Below are 21,117 nucleotides of genomic sequence, written 5' to 3'. Positions count from 1 at the left end.
ACGACAGGCGCCCGCCACCACACTCGGCTAATTTTTTGTATTTTTAGTAGAGACGGGGTTTCACCATGTTGGCCAGGCTGGTCTCGATCTCTTGACCTCATGATTCGCCCACCTCAGCCTCCCAAAGTGCTGGGATTACAGGCGTGAGCCACCGCACCCAGCCAACAGACACTTCTCAAAAAAAAGACACACACATGGCTGACAAGCATATTGTATTAGTCTGTTTTCATGCTGCTGATAAAGACATACCTGAGACTGGGTAATTTATAAAGAAAAAAAGTTTAATGGACTCACAGTTCCACGTGGTTGGGGAGGCCTCATGGGCACGGCGAGAAAGTCAAGGAGAAGCAAAGGCATGTCTTCCCTGGCAGCAGGCCAGAGGGTGTGTGCAGCAGGGGACCTCCCATTTATAAAACCATCAGATCTCGGCCAGGTGTGGTGGCTCACATGTGTCATCCCAGCACTTTGGGAGGCTAAGGCAGACAGATCATTTGAGGTCAGCAGTTTGAGACCAGCCTGCCAACATGGTGAAACCCTATCTCTTCTACAAATACAAAAAATTAGCTGGGTGTGGCAGTGCGTGCATGTAGTCCTAGCAACTTCGGAGGCTGAGGTAGGAGAATCGCTTGAACCTGGGAGGTGGAGGTTGCAGTGAGCCGAGATCGCACCGCTGCACTCCAGCCTGGGTGACAGAGGGAGACTCTGTCAAAAAAAAAAAAAAGATGAAGATGTTAGAAGGTGATTTAGGGGTGTGGACAGAAGGGGAGGGGAGGGAGAGCTGGATTTTGGGGTGAAGGCGGTTGTGGAAATCTTTGAAATCCGAGGCAGGAGGGACTGGGTGGGTGCTCCCAGGAAAGACCATCTCTGCCAGAGGGAGCAGCAGGTGCGGAGGCCGTGGGGTAGCCGCAGTGCATCCAGGCTGTTTAAAGAAGGGACAAGAACCCCGCTTGGGTGAAGCATCTGGAAAGACAGAGGGAGGGGAAGGGGCCGGTGGACAGGAGACAGGAGGGCTTTAAAAGCCCTCAGGGACATTGCACCGACCCCTCACCACCTTGAGACAGGTTTCAGAAGAGGCGTATGTGGTCTGGACACAGTCAGAAGCTGCCATGTGGGGGATGGGATATTTGGGACACAGAGTTGGCCAGAAAGCCCAGGAGCTTTTGTATAAGTTGGATGAGTGGGACGGCCTGAAGTCTTGGCTGGAGTAGGGTCAGGGGTGGCCTGGAGGTTTGGCTGGAGTAGGGGCAGGAGTGGCCTGGAGGCCTGGCTGGAGTCGGGGTGGGGAGAGAGGCCATTTATTTTACTGTCTCCTGTCTCTGAAGAGAAGGAGGAAGTAAAAGTTGAAAAACAACAGGAATGAAATCAGTGGCAAGACCAGCCAGCACCACTGATGACCAGGCCCGAAGTTAAAACATTAACCCCCGACTCTAACCATATGTGCTCTCAATCTATCATGACCCTTTCACGTGGAACCCCTTAGAGTTTCAAGCCTTTCAAAGGGCCAGGAACTCTGTCCTCGGAGAGCACGGTTCTTGAGACGCGAGTCTGCCGACGCTCCCGGCCGAATAAAGCCAAAACCTTCCTTAACCTGGTGTCTGAGGGGTTTTGTCCGCGGCTAGTCCTGCTACAGGGGCAGCAGTGGCCTGGAGGTTTGGCTGGAGTAGGGCACAGGGGCGGCCTGGAGGCTCAGGCACCTGAAGCTTCCTACAGGCCTTGGAGGCTCACCGGGGCAGGGGCAGCAGCAGAGGGAGAGGAGGAGCCCGAGAGAGAATGAGAGCAGCCTGGGACCCTCCCGGCCAGAGTGCTGTCCCCATGTCCCCAGAATGCAGAAGACCCAGAGCTGGGGTTTGGTGGGGATGTGTGGAGTCTGAGATGCCTGTGGGGTGACTGGCCGTGGACGGTCCAGTGTGCAGGTCCTGCCCTGGGGAAACTATAAACAGCCGCCCCCTCCGTTCTCCCAGGGGAATATACTGTTGATTTTTTGTTCGTTTGTTTGTTTGAGACAGAGTCTCACTCTGTCACCCATGCTGGAGTGCAGTGGCGCGATCTCGGCTCACTGCAAGCTCTGCCTCCCGGGTTCACGCCATTCTCCTGCCTCAGCCTCCCTAGTAGCTGGGATTACAGGCACCTGCCCCCACACCCGGATAATTTTATTTTTGTATTTTTAGTAGAGACGGGGTTTCACCGTGTTAGCCAGGATGGTCTCGATCTCCTGACCTCATGATCTGCCCAACTCGGAGTCCCAAAGTGCTGGGATTACAAGCGTGAAGCACCGCGCTCAGCCCCTGGAGTAGGGGCAGGGGTGGCCTGGAGTCTTAGTTGGAGTAGGAGCAGGGGTTGCCTGGAGAGGTAAAGGCTGTTGCCTTTACCTCCCAATGACCCTGGCACTGATGGGCCTCCGGACTGAGTGCCTCAGTGGTCTCCGGCAGCCTGGACAAGAGTCATTTGCTGCAGAGAGGGGACGAGACGGAGTGATGGGAGAAGTTTTTCACCAGGAGCAGAGGCATGAGCTGAGTTAGGTGGGGTGCAGGGAAAAGCCCCTGCCATCTGGGAGGGAGGCGGCAGCCCCTGTGCAGGCTGATCCAGCGGCCGGGTGCAAACTCGGGAGGTTTGCTGGGGCAGCTACAGCGGGGAGGGTAGGGGGTCGAGCTCCCGCTCTGAGTCACGATGCGCTGGAGAGCAAGGCGGGAAACATGGGATGCCCCAGCTCCTGAGTGGGTGGACGGGACTTGAGGATGCCAGCAGGAGGGTGTGCGTGTCCTCCACCAGGAGGGTGTGTCCCTCCACCAGGAGGGTGTGTGTCCTCCACCAGGAGGGTGTGTCCTCCACCAGGAGGGTGTGTCCCTCCACCAGGAGGGTGTGTGTCCCTCCACCAGGAGGGTGTGTGTCCCTCCACCAGGAGGGTGTGTCCTCCACCAGGAAGGTGTGTGTCCTCCATCAGGAGGGTGCGTGTCCTCCATCTGGAGGATGTGCGTGTCCTCCACCAGGTGGGAAGGAGGATGAGCCAGTGAGGAGGGGCAGGTGCCCAGGAGGGAGGCATGGGAGGAGGTCCCAGACAGGACGCCTGGGTGTTGCAGCTCCCCTCACCCCTGCCCCTCCGCCTCCCAAAGTGCTGGGATTACAGGCGTGAGCCACCGCGCCTGGCCCATTTTTTTTTTTTTTTTTTTACCTTGATATATTATTATAGATTTAGGGCATAGAAGTGCCGTTTTGTTACTCTGGAGGCCGTTACTTTAATTGAAATCACAGAGACACAGAAAGTCAAACGCAGCGTGTTCTCGCTTCTGAGTGGGAGCCGAATAATGTGTCCAAGTAGACACAGAGAGTGGAATCGTAGACACACTGCTGCTTTTTTCACACGTACCCATATCCCCATCCTCCTTCCCGCTGGAATTCCAAGCTGCACTTTTGAACTTGCAAGTTTACCTGGTGAGGCTGGGTGCGGTGGTTGACGCCCATATTCCCAGCACTTTGGGAGGCCAAGGTGGGTGAATCACGAGGTCAGGAGTTCGAGACCAGCCTGGTCAACATGGTGAAACCCCATCTCTACTAAAAATTTTTAAAAAATAGCCAGGTGCGGTGGCAGACACCTGTAATCCCAGCTACTCGGGAGGCTGAGGCAGGAGAATCACTTGAACCCGGAAGGCAGAGGTTACGGAGAGCCGAGATTGCGCCACTGCACTCCAGCCTGGGCGACGGAGCGAGACTCTGTCTTAAAAAAAAAAAAAAAAAAAAACGGAAGGAGCCCAGGATGGTCACCCTGACACAGGCCATACTCAACAGGGAAGTTTGATTTTTTTGGCTAAAGGAGATCCTGAAATCACAACTGAACGCATGGGGCAAATCAGTTCATCAGCTGAGTGTCATAAAAGGGTATGAACGAGAGAATCACACTTTCTCACTTCTATTTTGGAATAAATCTATTCTTTTTCTGTTCTGCCAGGTGGAATTGAAATTCATTGTGCATTTTTTTTTTTTTTTTTTTTTTTTTGAGACAGAGTTTCACTCTTGTCGCCCAGGCTGGAGTGCAATGGTGCGATCTTGGCTCACCGCAACCTCCGCCCCCCGGGTTCAAGTAATTCTCCTGCCTCAGCCTGCTGAGTAGCTGCGACTACAGGCATGTGCCAACATGCCTGGCTAATTTTTGTATTTTTAGTAGAGACAGGATTTCTCCATGTTGGCCAGGCTGGTCTTGAACTCACGACCTCAGGAGATCCACCGGCCTCGGCCTCCCGAAGTGCTGGGGCTACAGGTGTGAGCTACTGCACTCGGCCTATTGTGGATATTTTAAATGACCCATCATGAGATAATAATCCCAATCACTAGAAAGGGACTTAACACAAAACGCCCTAAATCACAAGACCAAGAGAGACGAATAGAGACTAAAATAGAGATAGGGAGAGAGGGCAAGCAGAGGGGAAGCTAGGCGAGAGGAGAGAAGGAAGGATTAAGAGAGGAGGAGAGACGGGCCGGGAGTGGTGGCTCACGCCTATAATCCCAGCATTTTGGGAGGCCGAGGTGGGTGGATCACGAGGTCAGGAGTTCAAGACCAGCCTGGCCAAGATGGTGAAACCGTCTCAAAAAAAAAAAAAAAGAGCGGAGGAGAGACAGAGACAAAAACAGAGATCGAGATCGGGAGAGCAGACAAGCAGAGGGGAAGCTGGGCGAGAGAAGAGACAGGAGGGAGAAGAGACAGGAGGGAGAAACAGGGGAGAGACTGAGAGGAGTTGAGAGAGGGAGGGTAGGGCGCGCACACACCAGTCTCCTATGCTCACCCCAGAAATCTGTGGGGCAATATTCCTCGGGTTGAATGCTTCCATTTCTTCCTTCCAGGCTCAAGTGTAAAGACAAAATCTAATCAGTAACAGCCTTGCTTCAATTAATCTCCATTCTCACCTATCAGCCGTTACTTACTGCTACTGACCCCTAGAGCAAAGAAGAGAAATTTCAGCCAGGCGCGGTGGCTCATGCCTGTAATCCCAGCACTTTGGGAGGCTGAGGCTGGTGGATCTGCTGAGGTCAGGAGTTCAAGACCAGCCTGGCCAACATGAAGAAACCCTGTCTCTACTAAAAATTTAAAAATTTTAGAATTTGTCTCAAAAAAGAAAAGAAAGAGAAAGAAATAGGAAGGAGGGAAGGAAGAAAGGAAAGAAAGGAAAAAAGAGAAAAGGAAAAGAAAAGAAAGGAGGGAGGGAGGGAAGGAAGGAGAGGAAGGGAGGAAAGAGAAAGAAAGAGAAAGGATGGAAGGAAGTAAGGAAAGGGCAGGCAGGAAGGAGAGGAAGGCGAGGAAAGAAAAGAGAAAGGACGGAAGGAAGGAAGGGAGGGAGGAAGGGAGGGAGGGAGGAAGGAAAGGGGGAGGGAGAAAGGAAGGGGGAAGGGAGGGAGGGAAGGAAGGAAGGAAGGAGAAAGAGAGAGAGCACGAGTGATAGAGAAGAGAGAAAGGGAGTTCAGATTCCTAAATGTCTTCCATAGATACCCAATTCTATAGGCCTGGGGGTGGTGCTCTCCAGCTTTCCTAGACCACCCACATCTAACGTATCACAAGGCAACACGCGTTCAAGTTCCGCCACCTTCTCCTCTCCCATCAACCCCCAGCCCAGTCCACCAGCACATCAAGCCGCCACACTCATCACACCCCCAGCTTACAGCCCTCTTTGCTTCTCGTACCAAGTGTGGAGTGGGTCAGCTTCATGAGTGCCATCAGCTTCATGTCCACCTTTCCTGCTTCTCTTCTGCCTACTGCTTTCCCCAGCCACATTCACTTCTTGACCTCAGACACCACGTCCACCCTTCTGTCTTGCGCACACAGCTCTGCTCGAGAAGCTATCACTGGGACTTCTCATCCCCGTATCTAGATTCCTCAGGGTTGCAGCGACTGCTGTCTGTTCCAGCACCATATCCCAGGTGCCCAGAGCAGCACCTGGTCCTACAAACGTTTTTTTTTGAGATGGAGTCTCGCTCTGTCGCCCAGGCTGGAGAGCAGTGGCGCGATGTCTGCTCACTGCAACCTCCACCCCCCAGATTCAAGCGATTCTCCTGCCTCAGCCTCCTGAGTAGCTGGGATCCCCATGCCCAGCTAATTTTTCGTTTTTAGTAGAGACAGGGTTTCACCATGTTGGCCAGGCTGGTCTTGAACTCCTGACCTCAGGTGATACACCTGCCTCGGCCTCCCAAAGTGCTGGGATAGTAGGTGTGAGCCACCACGCCCGGCCCTGACAACATTCTTATAATTACTGAACAGGCAAAAAGCTCAGTGCTGGGCTGGACAGACCGACACAGATACACAGACTTTCTTTTTTTTTTTTTGAGAGGAGTCTCGGTCTGTCGCCCAGGCTGGAGTGCAGTGGCGCAATCTCGGCTCGCTGCAAGCTCCACCTCCCAGGTTCACGCCATTCTCCTGCCTCAGCCTCCCAAGTAGCTGGGACTACAGGCGCCCGCCACCACGCCCGGCTAATTTGTATTTTTAGTAGAGACGGGGTTTCACCGTGTTAGCCAGGATGGTCTCGATCTCCTGATCTCGTGATCCACCCGCCTCGGCCTCCCAAAGTGCTGGGATGGCAGGCGCTCAGTGAGCCACTGCGCCCGGCCAGATGCAGACTTCTGAGGGGCCCATGTTGCAAACACTGTGTCTGGGCACATCTTGTCAGCTGGTCTCAGGCCAGACAGAGCCATCTGAGAGAAAGGTGTGTGTGTCGTGCTCATCTGTCTGCTAGTGACAGAGCCATCTGAGAGAAAGGTGTGTGTGTCATGCTCATCTGTCTGCTAGTGATATGAGCTTGCAGGTGGGACAGGCACGTGTCCAGCCCTCCAGTCCCCAAGAAGGTTTGTGTTTTCATTAAACAGGAACGGACTATTCCACCCTGGGTCAAGCAGGCAGCGCCTACACTACCTGTGACCACTACTTTAGGTGAGGAAAAGAATCGTCTTTGGCCGGGCGCGGTGGCTCACGCCTGTAATCCCAGCACTTAGGGAGGCCGAGGCGGGCGGATGACGAGGTCAGGAGATCGAGACCATCCTGGCTAACACGGTGAAACCCCATCTCTACTAAAAAATACAAAAAAATTAGCTGGGCGTGGTGGCGGGCGCCTGTAGTCCCAGCTACTCGGGAGGCTGAGGCAGGAGAATGGCGTGAACCCGGGAGGTGGAGCTTGCAGTGAGCTGAGATCGCGCCACTGCACTCCAGCCTGGGTAACAGTGCGAGACTCCGTCTCAAAAGAAAAAAGAACAACCGTCTTTTAAATTTGCTTTAGAAACAGCTCCTTGGCTTTAAAAAAGATTGGTTTTGGGAATTTGGCTAAGTTTATGTTCTCAGCAAACAAATGAGATGCCTCTTAAGACCCAGGATTCTCCTCTGAGAAGGTTACTACCGTACAGCTGCGGGAGAGCTGTGTGATGTATGATCGCTGAATCAGTTCAAGGAAAAACAAACGATTTCTACCGGTTTGAGACACACTTGTCTAGCCTTAGCTGAATAATGCAGTCCAAGGAACATAAAAACACAAAAATTCTAAGTGTGAAAAATTTTAGTTCATTGGAAAAGGATTTTATTTCACCATAAAAATGCAAACTGGAATAAACACCATCTTTCCTAACGCAAACGTTACAGCTATTTTTAAGTATTTCTGAGCTTCACTTGGAGAAGCAAACGATTATAAAACTTAACAAGTTTGCAGCCTGAAATCTGTTTGAAACATTCCAAGTAAAAATAATTTAGCAAAACAGCTTCTTAAAAAAACCACACACACTAACCTTTACTAGAAACCAAAGCTTTTAACCAATCCTTTTTATGCTTAATTCCTTGAAGTTGTAAAAAGTGAACGTTTTTGAAGGAGCATCAGACCATTTTGTAGCACTCCCCACATACCGACACCTTAAGAAGAACGGCCCGTTTGAGTTTTGATCTTAAAGGACTTGGACCTTCCTCATCCGTGACTCAATGTCAGCACGACGATTCGGCATCCCACCCAAACTGCATTTCCCGATCAGTTAAAATTACAGACGGGGGAAAAATCACCAGGGCAACGCTTTCTTTTCTTTTTAGTGCCGGTGTGACTCTGGCGGTCCACACCTTTGATGAGTCTCCCCTGCTGCATGACGTGCACCTCCTAGGCCGTGCACGCGGGGAGGTCGCCAAGCAGACACAGAAATCCCCGTGTGGGGGAATGCAGCAGCTCTGCCACCCTCACGACTGCCGGTCTGTGCAATTTTCCTGATTGAGAGAGGACTGGCCGCATTAAAGCTATCGGATCACGCTGTCAAGGACTACGTGTTTGAAACTGAAGTGCCGGGTATGCTGTGGTGAGTGGAGAAAGATGGATGTCTAAAGCATGGTGTCTTCCTGCCTGCCCGCGGGCTCCTTGGACATTCGTGGCTGCAGGAGGGTCTCGGCTTTGCAGGGGTGGACGGAGAGCGGCCAAGGAGCGGCCAGGACGCTCGAGCAGGTCCTGGTCTTTCCTGGACAGGCCGTGCCCGTCATTACCTGTTCCAGGTACTGCGGTGCCTGCTCGGGGACCGGGAGTGCGACCGCTCGCTTCGGCGGCGGTGGCGGCTGTGCTTCCTGCTGGCGCTGCCCCTCCGCTCCCGGCTCCGCTCCCTCCGGTGCCTGTCTTTGCTGTGGGACCTCCGGGACCGGGTGTGGTCCGGGCTCGTGCTGCGCCGGCGCGGGCTGGCGTCCTTGTGGACGTGCTTCTTGTGGGGCCGCCGCTCCTTGCGCGGCCTCCCGTCCTCCCTGCTGCCGGCCCGCCTGGCCCGGCTCCTCTCCCGCTTGTGCCGGTCGTCGAGCCCGTCTCCGGTGGCCCGGCCCCGGCCCTTGCTGGGCTCCCGGTTGCACTTGTCCTGTTCCGACCGGGTGTCCTTTTTGGAGACATTCTGCTCGCAGGCAGGGATGCCCTTGGGCTGTTGGTTGTTGTCAGGAATGCAGGAGAGGACGCCGCCCGGGCACCTCTTCTCTGGAGAGCCATCCTCGGGGGCCACGCGACAGGAGCTCTGACCCTCCTTGCACGGGGCCTCCTCGGCCACGCTCCCGTTCACGCTTTTGGGAGCGCCGTCGGCCTCTGGGTGGGCCGGGCTCTCCTTGGGGGCGCTGGCCGGGGGCTGGCCCCCGAGGGGCTGCCGCGTGGTGGCGCTCACACAGCCGGAGGACACGGTCTGCAGGATGTCCAGGACGGGCTGCAGCAGGTCGGCGTGTGGCACGCCCGGCTCGTCCTGCGCGTGGCTGTCGTCCGGCTTCTTGCTCAGCAGGATGCTCAGCAGCCGCTCTCGCAGCTCCCGCTCTTTCCGCTGCAGGCCCAGCGCACGCTCCTTCTCCTCCTCCACCCGCCGCAGCTCGGCCTCCTGCAGCCGCCGCCGCTCCTCCTGCTGCTGCAGCCGCAGCTTCTCCTCCTTCTGCTCCTGTTCCTGTAGCTTCGCAGCCTGCAGGGAAGAGGAAAGTGCAGCTGAGCCCGATTCCCGAGCCTGGCCGGACACGTGGAGAGGAGCTGGGAAGGTGTTTGGAGGCCCCACGGTCTGGGGATGCAGGATCAGCGGCCTGGCTGGACTCCAGCCCTGGGGTGGGGGGCGTCTCCTACGGCGAGCCAGGTCCAGCCCGTCCATCCCTCGGCTCCCTTGGCCACACCCGGGGCCATCATGCGTCTGAGTGAGAAGGAAACCCCTAAACCCCTTGGCAAAGCGACTCGGCACAGCCCCGGGGCGGGCCTCTTGGGCGGAGCCGGGCCTGGCCGGGAGCCCCACCACGTTGCACGCAGGCGCCTGCGGTTAGGTCACAAGCGGCCGCCAGCAACAGGGAGCTGAGATGCCGCCGCAGACACATGCCGCCGCCGTAGCTGCGGGGCGAGCCTGGCCTAGCCTGGGTTAGTGTCTTCAATATTCACCATGAGGTAAGGACTGGGCTGCCACATGTCTCAGCCTCTTGTCATGCTCCTTCCCGGGGACTTATCACAACTGTAATCAGACAACAGGTTATGGGGTCGCCCCGCGTTGGACTCTAGGGGGACGCAGCCCTCCTGAGGACAAGGAGTGTGCCGGGGACGTCTGTCCTGGGGAGGTCTGTCTGTCTGTGGGCCCTGGCCCCGGGCTCATGGGAGTTACCCGTCGTGCCTGCAGGAGGAGCAAGGAGGCTCTTGGTGCTGAGGGGGTCGTCAGTACCGGCGCTGGTGAGACCTGTCAGGTTCACACTGTGTGAGGGACGCGGAACCGGGCCCACGGCAGGCCCCCTCTGTGTGCTCAGCCCTCCCCCCAGCCCACCTTGCCCCTCTGCTCTGGGTCACTGGTAAGGTCGCAGCCAGGCCAGCTGACCACACACAGAGGCACGGGCCAGAGAGAGCGGCCCCCTGCACTCTCTGCCACTGCCCCGACCCAAAGGAAACACAGAGCCTCTGCCCCGGCCCCCGGAGACTGCCAGCCTGCTCGGGGAACCTGAATGCACCAGCTTTGCAAAAGGAAAACTGTCACAGCTCTGAAATCATCGGGAACGACAGACAAGGCTACACCCTCCCGGGCAGGAGCTGTCATCCTCTGCCTTAAAGCTGGTTTTGTGGGTACAGCTGCAGCCAGCGGGGAAACGGCGCCGTGACGCCGCCCGCGTTTCAGGGGAGGGCACCGAGGGCAGCCCGGGCGCGGCTGGCGGCTGCAGAGGGAGCCCCCAGGTACCTTGGCCGTGCTGAGCAGCTCGGCGACGAGCCGGATGGACTGCAGGTTCCTCTGCGCCAGCAGCAGCTTGCGCTCCTCCAGCTTGATCTTCTCCTGCAGCTGCTTCTGCTCCTCCGCCTGCAGCTTCTCCAGCTTCTTCTGATTCCGGCGCAGCTCACGGTCCCTCTGCTTCTGCTCCCTCTTGCGAAGCTTCTCTTCTCTCTTCCTCTCTCGCTCCAGCTCTTCCAGCTCCTTCTGTTTCCTGTGTGGAACACACCGGGGGCTCGTCACAGCGCGCTGCAGCCAACACACGACACACCATACAAGTGGCTTTTCACACGAGAGGGAAAAGGCCACAGTCGAACGATTAAGCATTTAACTCTTTATCCCAAAGTGGACCTCGGTTGACTCAAAGCAGCCCGAGAGGTGGAAAGAGCGAGCCGGGCGAGGACCTCCGTGACCTTCCAACACGCCATCCTGCTAAGTGTGACCCAACCCTGAAACCACGAAGAAAACGACCACTAGACCGACCACGTCAAAAGCCACGCCCCCAGCCAGGGGACAGACGGATGGATGGACGGGGGAAAGAGGAACCCCAGCAGGCCCAACGAGGCCCCGGGATGCACAGCGGCGCGGAGGAGGCTGGTTCTGCCCACTGGGAACCGCGCTGGGTGACTCCGTGTCGTGCAGGAATCCTGTGAGGGCACCGCACAGCACTGACACGGGGGGACCTCTCTCCAAACAAATCCAACCAGCCACGCCACTCAGCTCCTCTCACTTTCCTGTGGAGACGGGCTTCCCGGAAGTGAGGATGAATGCGGCTGGGGAGTGGCACGGTCCCCAGAGAGAGTCCACGAGAGACAGTGGGGCATTCTCTAGCTCACCCTCCCCCGCCCTGAGGCTCTCAAATGCATTTAAACCAACACCAGACCCGGGAACAAGTCACAGCTGTTTCTGTGGAACACGACACGGAGGCCCAGACTTCTGAAGCCTGGGTGGGCGCCGCCAACTGCCTGGTGAGGCCAGAAAGCCCGCCGGGGTGACACAGACCTGCACAGACACCAAGGCGAGAGGAGACACGGGGACGAGGAGGAGCAGGCTGGGAGAAAAGGCATCCCGCTCTCCGCCACCCCAAGAAGGGAGCCAGGCCAGGTGCCGACGCCCAGGCAGGGATCCACACGGTCTCCGGCCGGGGCGTGAAGGTCCTCCGTTTCAGGTGCTGAAGGTTTAACCACCCTGTGAGCTGTCACCGCCCCCACGAGCTTGGAGGGCAGCTCAGGGCAGCCCAGCCCATAGCACGCCCTCAGATGGGACTCACACCGACGCCTGGAGGCTGGGCAGCTTTCAGAGGACAGCTCTCCCCAAGCTCCAAGTTACACGTGAGGGCCGAACAAGCAAACACGCCTCATCTCCACCCACCAGAAAGAAACGCCGGAGGCTGCCCTGGGCCTCCCCGCATGCTCAGCCTCTGAGGAAGCACAGTGTGGGGCAGCGGGGGCAAGTATGGCCCTGCGTGGGGGAGGACAGCTCCACGGGCCAAGCTGGAGCCCTCCCAGCAGCTCCCCCAGACAACAGGCCTGCCCCTCCCCACGGCTCTGGACACCCCGTCCTGCTCTCGAGAACCTCACGGCCCAGCCCCGCTTCCCCCAATCCCTCTGTGGTCTGGCCAGGAGGACGGGACCCCTTCCCTGCAGAGACACACTCCACTTCTCCAACGTCCATCTCTCCTCAGGGAAAGATCAAGGATGCAACTTCTCCTCCTCAACCCGAAGCTCTTTTCTGAAATGCTGCGGGACACTCCTGCAACATGGAGAAGTCTGAGGTTCTGAGTCCCACTCCACACTTCCAGAACGTGGACAGGCACCTTCAGCCAGGCCTGGGCTGTGTCTGCAGCCCAGAAGAGGCCCTGTAGCGTCCCAGGACTGTCTCCCACCCCAGCTGTCCTAGTCGCCCTGACAGCGGCTGACCACAGGGGACCCTGACTCAACCCCACATCTGAACCACCCCTCCCAGGGGCCGCCTCCCAGGATGGCGACGCAGCAGCAGGTCCCTCCCTCCCAGGGCGTCTGCCTCTCTCTGCTGCCTGCCTTGCGTCCTGGGGCTCCTGACGGCTGACATGGGCCCCCCGCCGGCCCATTCATGGCCACTCGCTTACACACTGCGCCTGCCTCATCTAAGGAGCCCTCGGGGTTCAGCTTCAGAGGCTGACAGCCCGACTCTCCCCTGGGGAGGCAAGGGGGGCTATGTAAAGAAGACCACGAGCAGGATGGACCCGCTCCCAGGAGTTCAGTGCCAGGACTCTCGTGCAAACATCACCAGCCACACACATCCACACACTGGCACCGGCGTCACGTAAAGCAGTGAGAAACGGAAACAAAACGGACCAACTCGGTCCCACCGCAGGTTGTCCAGGAGCCCCCCAGCCAAGTCCAACACATCCCAGACTTGATATCGGCGACATGAAGCGCAACAGACGTGCAGGATGCACCAAAGTCGTCAGAGGACACGGCGGGAGGGATGGAGGAGGAGGAGGAGGAGGAGGAGGAGAAGGAGGAGGAGGAGGAGGATTCTGCCTCACGGGATTCACAGAAAGTTGTTGGTTCCCTCCTGCAATGCTAAGAAGATAAAAGGGGCGTCTCTGGTACCCCAACCACAGTGAACGACCCAGGCAATTGCTTTAAAGACCTCTTATGGGAAACTGAGTTTTTGTCCTATCGTTGGTTTTTTTTTTTTTTTTTTTTTAAATCTGGCCATCACCATCAACCCTCTACTTCATTTTGTAAATGGTAGCCTCAACCTAAATGCAAACTTGCAAACGGCCAGGGCATTCTGCTTGTTGCAGCGGGATCTGTGAACAGCGCGTGGAGGGAGAGGTGGCGGCTCTTTGGGAAAGGCGCGGTCCTGGGAGCTGGTAGGGATCATGTCAGACCACGACGTGTGACAGGAAAAGAGAAACACGCATATTCTGCTGCGTCTCAAACAGCCACTCACGCAGGTCCTCACGTGCACGGCTGCGCACCCACAGGCATGCACACACACCCGTATGTGCACAAAGTACATGCACGCGTTCACAGGCACACTCGCATGCACAGTCACGTGTACTATGTGCACAGATACAGAGGCACACATGTGCACATACACAGGTACACACATAAGCTCAGACACGCATGCACACACACAGGCACAAGTGTGCACAGACGCAGAGGCACACACACGTGGACACACATGCGTACATATGCACACGGGTACACACATGGACACAGGTACACACGAGCTCACAGGCACGCATGCACGCACACACAGGCACGTGTGCACAGACAGAGGCACACACACAGGTACACACACGAGCTCACAGGCACGCATGCATGCACACACACAGGCACGTGTGCACAAATGCAGAGGCACATACACGTGGGCACACATGCGTACATACGCACCCAGGTACATACACGAGCTCACACACATGCATGCACACACAGGCACATGTGCACAGATGCTCAGGCACACACTCTCGGGCACACATACATACATACAAAGTACACACACCGGTTCACAGGCACGCACGCCAGCAGGCACACATGCGTCCATGCACGCAGGTACACACACAAGCTCACAAGCATGCATGCACACACACACGCACAGGAGTTTGTGTACACTCCCAGGTGTCAGACACCAGCACCGAGGGCCCGTTCCCGCAGAAGGTACCTTTCCTCCGCTCGCTGCCTCTCCTCCGCTTCCTTCTCTCTGCGCTTTTGTTCTTCTCTTTGCTGCTCCAGTTCCTGAAGCTTCTGCCTCTCCAGCTGCCGCTTCTTAATTGAGGCATCACTCAGGTGTTTCGTCGAATCAAAAGAAACCTTTAAAAGCAAAAACACTGTCAGATGGCCTTTCCCCAAAGCCCCCCAGACACATGGCCAGGCGCCCTCTCCTGGGGCCGTAGGGCCGAGTGGCCTCAAAGCCTGAGCGCCCGCTCACCACTCACGTCTGGTGCAGACCCAGACAGTGGAGCCCAGAAGCCAACCCAATCCCTCCAAGTCACCATCAGTGGCTCAAGACTTAGCCCATCCCACAGAGTTACGACTCAACGAGGAACACCAACTAGCTCTCGCCACTTACTGAACGCAAGTGACACGCCACTGCTGCAAGACACGGCTCCCCCATTCCCTGTGGCCACGGTCACTGAGCAGGCCACCCTGGGGCCCCCTGCCCACACCCACGGGCACATCTTAAGGCCACAAAACCCCCGCCAGGAGGCTGGCTCATTTGTCACCGCAAAGCCAACACTGGTCAAAACACATGAGGCTAGGCTGGGTGCAGTGGCTCACACCTGTCATCCCAGCACTTTGGGAGGGCGAGGCAGGCAGTTCACGAGGTCAGGAGTTCGAGACCAGCCTGGTCAATACGGCGAAACTCTGTCTCTAGTAAAAATACAAAAACTAGCCAGGCGTGGTGGCGTGCACCTGCACACCCAGCTACTCGTGAGGCTGAGGCAGAAGAATCGCTCGAACCTGGGAGGCAGAGGTTGCAGTGAGCTGAGATCGCGCCACTGCACTCCAGCCTAGGAAACAGATTGAGACTCTGTCTCAAAAAAATAAGAAAAAAAAGCACATGAGGCTAAAGGGAACGTTAAGCCCTGGTTTCAAGGTGCATTCTGGGAAGGCCAGGTTCTCTTGGTTCTGACACGGTCCAAATCCCTGTCAGAGTTACTGAGAGTCCACCCCGCACCTACTACACGACGTGTGGCTGCTGCACATCTTCCTTAAGATACCGAATTTCCAAAACCACAGCACGGGACCCCCACTCGACCTCACGCCTGTGCCTCTGAAATTGGACAGGCACAGGACTGTTGCTGTCATTTTACTCAGGGGAGATCCCCGCAGCCTGAGGGGTGTGGCTGGGAGCGTTCTGCCCACCCTGCTGGAAGGAAGCCGCCGGAGGGAGGAAGCGCGTGGGTCTGGGCGCCCAGGGCTCACCTTGATGTTGCAGGCCACCGCCTTGCCGTCCTCGCCCTTGTACATAAGCTTCATCCCGCGCAGGGCGCTCATGGCCTGGATGAAGCCCACGTACTCGCGGTACTGCACGTAGGCCTCGAAGTTCAAGTGCCCCCCGAAACTGAAGGTGTGGAAGTTGCGGCCTGTCATCTCCTCTCGGTAGGGGTCCAGCATGGGGATGTCCACATTCCGGATCTCCCCGAACTTCTCAAACACCTTGACCAGGACGTCCTCGCTGGGCTTCTCGGAGCCCGACTCCTTCAGGGCGAACCACTTGCAGGGCAGCCCCTCCAGGTGGATGGTGTCCGGCCGCTCCCCCGGCAGGGTCTCGTTCATGTCCTTGGCGTCGCGGAAGAAGGAGTCCCAGTCGTGGCGGGTGGGGAAGTCGATCTTGAACTCGGCCGCGCGCACCTTCAGGATGTCGGAGAAGCCGCTGAGCTTGATGGTCTTGCCGTCCAGGCAGGCCAGGAAAGACTTGACCAGGCTCTTGTTCTCCACCTCCCCCTCGAAGCGGATGAAGTCCATGGTACTCTTGGAAATACGCAGCGTGGAGAACTGGTGGTTGTGCACCATGCCCTTCAGCCTCTCCATCACCTCCCAGTTGGAGATGGACTTCCCCGGCTGCTTCAGCTGCGGGAGTGCCACGCTGATGGTCATCTTGGTGATGGGCTTCAGGTACAAGCCGTACGCGGGGCAGAGCTCCACGGCCTCAGACGTGTCGTGCACGATGGTAGCCGCTGCCATAGCCTCCGGGACCTTGGGCCTGAAACATAAGACGCAGACGGTCAACACCAGCACCCCCCCCACCTCCCCTACCAACGAAGAGGGGCCACGCCAGCCGGCACTTTTTGGACCCGGAGAAGAGAAACAGCAGCGTCTCTGTGCCGTGTCAGAGACTGGTTTCCACTCTGTTAAAAGCCATCTCAACAGAGTTTTTTACTTTTTGAAATCATTAAGAGTACCCCAGGCCGGGCGCGGTGGCTCACGCTTGTAATCCCAGCACTTTGGGAGGCTGAGGCGGGCGGGTCATGAGGTCAGGAGATCGAGACCACGGTGAAACCCCGTCTCTACTAAAAATACAAAAAATTAGCCAGGTGTGGTGTCGGGTGCCTGTAGTCCCAGCTACTCGGAGAGGCTGAGGCAGGAGAATGGCTTGAACCCGGGAGGCGGAGCTTGCAGTGAGCCGAGATTGCGCCACTGCACTCCAGCCTGGGCGACAGAGCGAGACTCCGTCTCAAAAAAAAAAGAAAGAGTACACCAAAGGGGAAAAAGCCGAGCTGATGAAGAATAGGTTAGCGTCAAAACCTCGGGCAGCACTGCCGGACACCCTACATCCGGCACCCAGCAGCTCCCAAGGCCTGCAGAATAGGAAGCTGAGCAAGACCAGGCCCGTCACACAGATCATGTAGGGACGGGGAAGCTACAAACGCGGGGAAGCTGCAAACGCCTAGCTCCACGGGAAGGTGCAGAAAGACACTGGGCAAGGGAAGGGGCCGGGGAGAGCACAGCTGCAGGCATCTGGAAAGGTTTTGTGGAGGGGGCGGCGGCCCCGTACTTGCACTGATAAAACAGGAAGTCTCGGCCTGCGAAAACAATCCAGAACCATGAACCCTAGTAATCTCCACAAAGGCCAGACGCATCCCAGCTTTAACCCACTCAAAGCCAAAAAGTACAAGGAACTTTCCAAAACTCAGGGGCCGGAGTCCCCCATCTGCGCCTTCTTCCTGCACCCACCTTCTTTAACCCACCTCTTCCCTGCTGAGCTGACAGGCAGCCACTTCCTGACGGCCAAGTCCACGCAGAGGAAGCTTCACTCACAGAAACCCAAACATCTCAGGTGACCCGCCTCTGGCCCGGCCGCCCACCACACCAACCTGGAGGCTTCCTGCCAGGCCCAGGAGACGGCCTCCTCGCCCAAGCCCGAGGTGGGAGGTGCCAAAGAAGGGAGGGAGGGTGGAGAAACTACCAGAAAAGGTCAGTGGGGCACGAGGGAGGGGCTCCGGCCCGCACAGAGACCCGTGAACCCTCCCCCAGCACGCAGGCGGCCCCAGCAACTTCTCCACTGAGGAACCCTCCCCAGTCTGGCGTCCAGCGCCCTCCGACCACCCCGGTACACCTGGCTGCCCAATCCCCAGTACGCTGCATTGCCCCTGGTATTCCCACCTCCGAGCCCCTGGTATTCCCACCTCCGACAGCCCCTGGTATTCCCACCTCCGAGCCCCTGGTATTCCCACCTCCGACAGCCCCCCCAGCATAGCCTCAGGCTGCCCCTGGCACGACCCCACACCTTCTCAGGCCCTTGGCCACTCGGTACCCCCAGCTCCTCAGTTTCCCCCTCCCCGTCCACCGCACTCCTGGATGAACCTCAATACCCCAACCTACACAGCACTGCCCAAGCCTCCGAAAACCCCGGACAGCCAGCCCCTTGCTTCCCACTCTACACCTAGGAGCGACCGCAGCGCCACGTCCCCCAGTCCCAGGCCTCCCAGTCTCCCGCCCATCCGATCCCCCCGAGCTCCCAGCCCCCCGACCCCGCTCCAGGCCTCAGCTCCGTCGGTGGAGTCCCAGGAACCGCTCCGGCCCCTACCCCTGCTTCCAGGGACCCCTGGACCCCCGCCCGCAGACCTCCCCAGCCTCCGGTTCCCCTGTACAGCCTCAGGCGCTCCCGGCCTCCCCGGTGGCACCCCACGCACCCCAACCCCAGCCCCGTCACCTCCGAGACCCCCTAGGCCCCGCCTCCCAAGCCCCGGCCCGAGGAGCGAAGCGTTCGCCGGTTGCAGCCGGGCCCGGGCGGCACGGGGGGCGGCAGTCACCTGCGCGGGGCTCCGCCTGCGTCCCAGGCCGCCGCCGCCGCTGGCCCAAGCTCCCGCCGTCCCCCGACGATCCCCGGACAGGCGCGGCCTCACCGCCGGGCGCCGCCACCGTCCCCTGGAGGCGCCTCCGACGCCGCCACCGCCGTCGCCCGCCCGCCCTCTATGACGTATTTCCACTTCCGGCGCGCGGGCTCGCGGAAGAGGCCGCGCGGCAGCACCCGGTTTCTCCTTCTTGCCCTGGCTCCGCCCCTGGGAGGCGGGACTTCCGGGAGCCCGGCCTTTTGCACTGCGCGTGCGCGAGTCCGCCCCGCCCCCATGGCGCCACCTGCCTGCGGGTAACCAGGGGACGTGCTTCGGCCAGGGTCTGGAGGGGGGCCGGTGTGGGGTCTAAATTCCAATTGTAGAGTCAAATATATATAATAAAATTCTAAAATGTAATAGGACCCTATAACGGGATTCTATACTATACTTGCAAATTATGGGTAATATACTTGAATAAGATAATCTATGTATAAATTAGATCATATTCTATGACATAATTATAGAATTATATACATTGCTGGTTAATTAACTATTAATTGAATTGATAATAATTATTAATTGTATAATAATAATAATTATTAATTAATTTATTATTAATTAATATTTATTATTAATTGTATATTGATAATTATTAATACACACCATTACATAATTTAATATTTATTATTAATTTATTTATTATTAATTATTATTAATTAATATTTATTATTAATTGTATATTAATAATTATTAATGCATACCATTACATGATGTGATTATGAAATAATAAATGATAACACAATGATATGAAATTAATAATAATTTATGTTGCAATTATGAAATAAATGATAGTTTCTAATTATAAGATAATTTATAATGTAATTATGAAATAAATATAATGTAATTTAAAAATAAATGATAATCTAATGTAATTATGAAATAAATGCTATTGTATAATATAATCATAAAATAATTTGTAATGTAATTGTGAAATAATAAATGATAATCTATAGTGTAATTATCAAATAAATGACAATATATAATGTAATTCTGAAATGATCATTTATAATGTAATTATGAAATAATAAATGACAATTTATAATGTAATTACAAAATAATGAATGAGGCCAAGTGCAGCGGCTCACATCTGTAATCCCAGCACTTTGGAGGGCCAAGGCGGGCAGATCACAAGGTCAGGAGTTCAAGACCAGCCCGGGGCTGGGCCCAGTGGCTCATGCCTGTAATCCCAGCACTTCGGGAGGCTGAGATAGGCGGATGATGAAGTCAGGAAATCGAGACCATCCTGGCTAACACGGTGAAACCCCGTCTCTACTAAAAATACAAAAAAAAATTAGGTGGGTGTGGTGGTGGGCGCCGGTAGTCCTGGGTGCCTGTACTGGGAAGGCTGAGGCAGGAGAATCACTTGAACCCGGGAGGTGGAGCTTGCAGTGAGCTGAGATCAGGCCACTGCACTCCAGCCTGGATAACAGAGCGAGACTCCATGTAAAAAAAAAAAAAAAAAATCAGCCTGGCCAGTATGGTGAAACCCTGTCCCTACTAAAAAGACAAAAAAAGCTAGCCGGGTGTGGAGGTGGGTCCCTGTAGTCCCAGCTACTCAGGAGGCTGAGGCAGAACTGAGAATCACTTCAACCCAGGACACAGAGGTTGCAGTGAGCCGAGATGTCACCACTGCACTCCAGCCTGGGTAACAGAGCGAGACTCTGTCTCCAATAAATAAATAAATAAGTAACGATAATTTATAATGCATTACTTATTTTTTATTTATTATAACTTATTGTTTATTAAGTATGCCAAGCTCTACGTGAGAGGTACGTGCTTCTGACATCCCAAATATGTCACAAGTCCCCAAACTGGATATATCGAGGGTCAGATAATCAGAACAGAAATGTTGCATTGCTCACCATCAGCTGTCAACAAAGAAGAAAGCGAACACAGCAGGGGCCCGCCCCAGCAAGGCGGCTTCAGAGGGGCCGGGCTGTGTGAGAGGGTTGCTATGCCTTCCATGTTTCTGTCCTTCCAAAACTCAAGTTCAAACTCAGTTCCCACTGCAAGAGTGTTAGAGATGGCGCTTTTAGGAGGTGGTTAGGTCATGAGTGGCATTTGTGCTCCTAGAAGACGGGCCCCAGAGAGCTCTCTTGCCCCTTCCACCATGTGAGGACACAGCCAGAAGGAACCATCTGTGAACCAGCAAGCGGGTCCTCACCAGACACTGAACGTCCCACTCATTGATATTGGACTCTCAGCCTCCAGAACCGTGAGACATAAAGTCTGCAGTTCAGGCGGGATATGCTGGCTCATGCCTGTAATCTCAGCACTTTGGGAGGCCGAGGCGGGTGGATCACCTGAGGTCAGGAGTTTGAGACCAGCGTGGCCAACATGGTGAAACCCTGTCTTTACTAAAAATACAAAAATTAGCTGGGCGTGGTGGTGCGCACCTGTAATCCCAGGTATTCGGGAAGCTGAGGCAGGAGAATCGCTTGAACCTGGGAGGTGGAGGTTGCAGTGAGCCAAGATTGCACCATTGCACTCCAGCCTGGAGGACAAGAGGAAGACTCCATCTCAAAAGAAGGGGAGGAGAGGGGAAGGGAAAGGAGGGGAGGGGAGGGGAAAGGAGGGGAGGGGAGGGGAAAGGAGGGGAGGGGAGGGGA

At 56.0% G+C, this 21,117-nt stretch overlaps 1 protein-coding gene across 1 annotated transcript; it reads right to left on the bottom strand.

Moving 5' to 3' along the window:
• Positions 1–7,521: 7,521 nt before the first annotated feature.
• On the bottom strand, positions 7,522–18,573 carry AKAP17A (A-kinase anchoring protein 17A). Its single transcript, XM_032756518.2, has 5 exons — positions 18,428–18,573; positions 15,597–16,377; positions 14,332–14,480; positions 10,648–10,888; positions 7,522–9,411 (listed from the first exon to the last, which is right to left on the bottom strand). The coding sequence occupies exons 2-5, from the start codon at positions 16,356–16,358 to the stop codon at positions 8,476–8,478; spliced, it is 2,088 nt and encodes a 695-aa protein (XP_032612409.1). The 5' UTR covers positions 16,359–16,377; positions 18,428–18,573; the 3' UTR covers positions 7,522–8,475.
• Positions 18,574–21,117: the final 2,544 nt, after the last annotated feature.

This window comes from Hylobates moloch, unplaced genomic scaffold (assembly GCF_009828535.3).
Source record: "Hylobates moloch isolate HMO894 unplaced genomic scaffold, HMol_V3 SCAFFOLD_75, whole genome shotgun sequence".
NCBI classification, from domain to species: Eukaryota; Metazoa; Chordata; class Mammalia; order Primates; family Hylobatidae; genus Hylobates; species Hylobates moloch.
Note: the sequence above shows the minus strand (reverse complement) of the source record. Positions and strands in the feature narration are given on the sequence as shown.